The sequence below is a fragment of the Silene latifolia genome, chromosome 8, assembly GCF_048544455.1.
Source record: "Silene latifolia isolate original U9 population chromosome 8, ASM4854445v1, whole genome shotgun sequence".
In the NCBI taxonomy this organism is placed as follows: Eukaryota; Viridiplantae; Streptophyta; class Magnoliopsida; order Caryophyllales; family Caryophyllaceae; genus Silene; species Silene latifolia.
Window position 1 is genome coordinate 19,822,064 of NC_133533.1, and position 5,961 is coordinate 19,828,024.

General features: G+C 34.4%; 1 protein-coding gene across 1 annotated transcript; it reads right to left on the minus strand.

The window, feature by feature from the left end:
- Positions 1 to 562: 562 nt before the first annotated feature.
- On the minus strand, positions 563 to 4,634 carry LOC141596559 (frataxin, mitochondrial-like). Its single transcript, XM_074416766.1, has 5 exons — positions 4,339 to 4,634; positions 2,224 to 2,296; positions 1,870 to 1,917; positions 1,686 to 1,780; positions 563 to 1,096 (listed from the first exon to the last, which is right to left on the minus strand). The coding sequence occupies exons 1-5, from the start codon at positions 4,542 to 4,544 to the stop codon at positions 967 to 969; spliced, it is 552 nt and encodes a 183-aa protein (XP_074272867.1). The 5' UTR covers positions 4,545 to 4,634; the 3' UTR covers positions 563 to 966.
- Positions 4,635 to 5,961: the final 1,327 nt, after the last annotated feature.

Sequence of the window (5,961 nt, forward strand, 5' to 3'; positions counted from 1 at the left end):
TCATCGTCAATTCATCTAAAAATTAAAACCCCGCAACTAAAAGAAATTAATATAAGTTATAAAGAGGAAGAAGGCTTCATCAATTAGAGCACTCCCGTAATCAAGTTGACAAATCACAATCACAATCACAATCACAATCATAACCATCACAAAACACATTGATGGAGACTTCACCAAAAGATGGCAAAGTATCCAGATCGCCAAAAACACTTTTTAAATGCAGACTAAAAATTGAAGCTTTTTCACAACATTCAACGTTGTCCTACTTTTCCGAAAAAATTGATAATGTGATGCAGAAATTTTGATTTTGGGTGGCACAAATTTTTTTTTTTTGCCATAATTCTAATATTATTTTGCGCTTAGTTATGTATTTTTTTTCTTTTATCAACATACATGCATGATTAAACATCGCAAAATACTACATATATTTCTATAGAATACTGGAAATAATAGTACATCTTACATAGATAAAAATAAGCAATGAAAAAAGTGCAAATCATTAAATTTTCTCATATTTTAAAGCTAATAAAGAACAAAAAACAAAATAAAAAGCAAAATAAAGTTGACCGTGGGAATTGAACCTGAGCTGCATATTATAAGTCCCATACACTTACCACTACACTAGTATTATTACATTGCATAAAAGGGGAACTAACTAGTACATATAGCTAAAATTTTTAGGTCACGTGAGGGCACTTGCCCTCACTTTCCCTCCCCAAATCCGTTAATGATGTGACTACAACTGATTTGATAAAATAAGCATGAGAAGGGACAAGTAGTATGGTCTAAAGGTAATATCACAGGACAATAAATTGTGATGGAGAAACTCATATAGAGATATATCATGTGGACATCACAGAAACTACTGAAACTTGGACTGGTAGAATCTCAGCTAACTCCTAACTGTTCCATGTCTATAGATTCAAAAGAGCGCGAAAATATTATCCCTTCATCTTCCCTGAAAGATCACGAAAGGCTGACAGATTCACCACACAGCTTCTCAAGCTCCCTCTCTAGAACACTGAACAAATTTGCTTTATTTCGACGGTAAACCCAAGCTTGAGAGCTGCCATCCCAGTCAAATCTCGAGGGACCACTACAGCAATAAAGGAAAAATAGGTTTAGAGTATTTGGATAAAAAGGAAAGGAGGGAATCGAAGCAAGCAAAAAAAAATCGGCAATAATTTGAGCAAAAGGGGGAGGAAAAATGGAACCATTGGTTTTGTCTTCTCCTCTGTAAGAAAAATTATTTCAGTTCGGAAGAGATTTGAAAGGAAAATATATAAGGCTCACTTATTCAGTTATCCCCCTGTATCTTCTATCCTTATCCTACTCACCCTCTATCTTCTATCCTTATCCCCAATTCACCAATCCATACAAAAAACACTCTCCTTGTGATTTATTCGGTTGTCCATTGTCAAATGGTGTATAGATTGCTTTACCTATTGCTTATAAACTTATAGTCAAACCTCCCCGTCTATTTACAATTCACAAGCCACAGCTAGTAAATAAAAAAGGCTCCTCCTGTAGTTCAAGGAAAACATATATACTCTGTAGAACAACGGAAATATAGAGCCATCTAAAATGATATCTTGAAAGATAAAGCAAGTGATGTGCAAGAATAACCAGTTAAAAGAATAAATATCGCAAACAGAGGCAAGAATTTTGTTCATATGATCCCCTACCTCACTGGAGAAGATAGCCAAATCTGCCTATTTGGTGTCTGTTTGTTGACAACATAAGTGCCCAAGTTCCCAAGTTTCAGGGTAAGAACCTCGTTCTGCAATAAAGTATTCATCCGGAAGTGTAACACAGTGCAAACTTTGAAATAGAGTACACATAAAAATTCTAGATGATAACATTCCTTACCCCGTAGTCTACATCAAACCCATCAATATCAACATTGTCACCATATTCCTGACAAATATAAAAGAAGCATTAGGCGTTTAACTAGGGAGGATCGAACAAACAAGTTTCGAATATTCAAACTCTAAACTGACAAATGTCAGACAGCCTCTCTGCAACAAAATCTCTCTTTTTCTATAAACAATGGATTCCAATCCTATGTAAGTAAGATGAACGAACCGAACCATATAGGCATGCCCAAAACAGAAACAAAGAGAAACTATGCATATGACTAAAAGGGGAAGAGTAAGAACTGTTTTCACTGATGCAACATAAATAAAATAACATTATAATAAAATCACATCATAAACATAGTACCTCGAGCTTCTCAAGCAGATGATGGATGGTCGAATCAGCTAGCTTGTGAAATTCATTCTCCTGAAGCAAACAACTGTTCTCAAATTAATTATTATCACAGCATTACAGCAACATTGACCCTACAGAAGCATAAGCATGGACGCACCACATAAACCAACAGTATCGGGTATTCTTGAGGACTCGTTTATTTACCCATTTCACCAAAAACAATTTTTATTATAAATACCGCATATTCAACATCAACTGTTAGCTAACTTAGAGCAGATGGATGTTGGCATGTTGCCATGCACACCTATTATTCTCTTTGCATCATCTCAACTTTTCGGTGTCGGAAGGTTTCCCTGTACTAACTTCTGTTTTACCTTTAGTCTATTTTAGTACTGGTAATAATAGTAATATTAGTAAGTCATTTTAATTACTTTCTTCTTTGTTTATGCATACTACTCTAGGTCTTCCTTTTCAAAGTCAGAATTTCCATTCAACTTCTTCCTAAAATAAGGACAATATCAAAACTTACTGCGGTGTATCTTCTTATCCAACATCCTTAGCATCCAATTAGTCCCAATTAAACCTCTATGTTTCCTATTTTTTTTCCCTATCTAGTACGCTCGCTCCTGATTCACTATTTGTTGGCGAATTAAACACAAATTCAAGCGACTCGATTTGCTAAATTGAGTGAAGCAATCCTCAAATGAGTCGACCGAATTATTAGAGTTTTGTAGGCTACTGAGAAAATCCGGTTACCATGCATCATGATAAAGGATTATATTGAGCATGTTTACCACATTCTTTAAGTAAGGTATATGCAGAACACCAACACCAATAAGATACTGAACAACATAGTTCACGGGCATAATTCAACTTCTCAAGTGAATCAAGTAGCGCACACAGCACCGCCTGACTAGCCACTTCAAAAGTGGAATTGAAACCTCTTTATTCGTAAAATAATTCTACCTCTATCTTGACCTTGACAATTAATCTCTATATATGTAAAGTTACAATGATCAAACTTTAAATTTGTCATGTTTGATCCATCAAAGCAACTAATTTCCCACAGAAATTATTGAAAAGTACCGTAATTGTATATTCTGATTTCCTAAAATAACGCTCAAAGATGAATACCAACGTCAAAGGCAGAAGAGGCTAGTGGGACGGGTGTATGAGAATTGTGATTAAACCACATTAGCTTTTACCAATGTTTCCATTTAATTAGTCCGCATAGACCAGCAACTTATATGTCTACTCCAAACAACGAAAGGCAATTCATCCCTGTCAGAAAACAGTAAGCCGTAATTGATGCGGCAAACCTCTAACTTCCTCACCCACACACACACGCATACACAAACGTTTTGAGTATTGAATTACTTGTTCAGCATCAAATGATTAAGATAACGACGTTGTGGGGTAATCGAATGACAAGGTCACACAACAGTTCTAAACCTCAAACATTAAACCTAATATTTTGTCAAGATCCTCCACTGGAACTATTTATCTACAGCAATCTACCCAGTCGTGAAGTTAGAAGCTAGCAGTGGTGTCGCCTTCATTACGAAAAGGGAAAAAAAATACAAACTTCCGCTACAATTTTCAACTTTTTCCCAAGTTACTCGATTGCATTACTAATTTGCCTCCCTAACTTCAAATCCTAACTCCGCCATAGAATCCATCGAAATCCATCGAAATATACTAGTAACAATAATAATGATAAAGCAATCTATCTAGTGACGGAGCGAGAGGCTAGAAGGGGCTGGAGCCTTCATTACACAACGAAAAAGCACAAAATTGAGTTAAAATTCTCGATCCTTTGTTATTAATTCGCCTCTCTAACTTCAAATACTAGCTCCGCCATTGAATCTAACTAAAATATGCAGGATAATATTTTCAGATAGCAATGATAGTTTCAAAATTAAAGTAAACACAAATTTGAATTGAAACAAAGAGTAATGCATAATCGTTTATTTCATAAATCGAGTTCGCCTCCCGAACTTCAAATCCTATCTCCGTCACCAAATCTAACCAAAATACACTCCACAACACGTTGATCAAATTGTTAATCTACACCGCCAAAAAATAGAACATCTGAAATGAGTTCGACATAGAGATAGAGAGTGATACCGATAATCGATAGCGGCAGGAGATTGAACATCAGCGACGTCGGAAGGGCGGGAGCAGAAAGTTCTAGAAGGTTCTGGAACAATGGAATATGAAGGAAAGGAAGGTGTAGAGGAAGTAGAAGAAGATAGTTCTAGAAGGTTCCAGAAGGTACGGAATGGAAGGATTTGACGGTTGAGTGTAGCGGAGACTCGCCGGAGATGATGCATCACAACCGGGGTTGGAGTGGGACTATAGGTGAAGGTGTTTCTCAGTTTAGGGCGCAATAAACCCAATTGGTAAGGCTTTTTATCTTGGCGAATTTAACAAAAATAATCCAACGTTTGTTAAGTATTACGAAAATAATTCAATCCTTTGATTTTAACAAGAATAATCCAACTTTGCTTTTATGTTACAGAAATGTCCCGACATCTTACTTATATTTCGTAAATGATAATTTAATCAATCTATTAACTTATTGACCATATATTTGCAAAAGTAATTATATAAAATTATGAAAAAATAATTTACGAACAATTTAAAAACATAGAAAAAAATTTCTAGTACTATTCAAAATCCTAAAAGGCATAAATTATATGGTTTAAAAAATTATTTGTTTCCTCAAATTCTGGGTTTAAAAAATCAAAAGTATATCTCACATCACTACTTTCACTAATTTAAAATCTATCTTATTTCTTTTCAAAAAATTATACTCCTATATTTGTTTTATTAATAAGTTTCCCATTGACAAACTAAGGAAATTATAATTTTTCCGGTTTTTTGGTTATGAATTTTTTTTATATATGATATCACAAAATAAACTTTAGATTTATGAAACTATTTTACAAAATATCATTTATCAATATTTGGTAGAAATTTGTTTAGGTGAGATTTCAGGATATTTTTGTGACAAAAATACAAAAGTTGGGTTATTATTGTTTAAGTTAAAAGGTCGGGTTATTTTTGGAAGACTGATTAAAGGTTGGGTTATTTTTGTTAAATTTGCTTTTTTCTTTTGTGTTGTTGACTTAGAAACAGTCAACCGGGTCGAGGGTGTGATTCGGGTCAATTCAGATTTACAGGAACTTCGTGATCTAATGGCCTAAGTTTAGTGGGGTCGTTGCAGTCCAGCCCGCTTATTTGCAAGGCTTGGGCCATTTATTTAGATCAAAAACACGGGCCGCCCAAAAAAGGCTCGATATATTTTTGGGTTGGGGTTAGGCTAGGCCATATTTATTAAATCGGACAATTTTTTTACACCCTGCTAAACATCGTCGACATTTTACTAATTATGGTCGACATTTTCTAATGAATTTCCTAAATTACCCCCATCTTAAACTATCCCATATAAATTTCATAATTTTCAAAATTCATTATTCTCCCTAAAAATCTCTAAAAAAAACTACATCACATCTACAGGATTTCCGTCACATTTCTGTCATCTTGTTCAAATAACCTTCGAGGTATGTAATCTTTCTTTTGTAGTTAATTTGTTTTCAAAATTTTGTTTAAATTAGTTGACTTAAGATGAATTAGGATAGAAGCAGTTATTGTAGAACGATTTTAAGACGGAAATTAGTTGATTATACGTTACAATCCGTACGCCCAAATCGAATTCAAGACGGAAATTAGTTTTTTTTTTGTTAA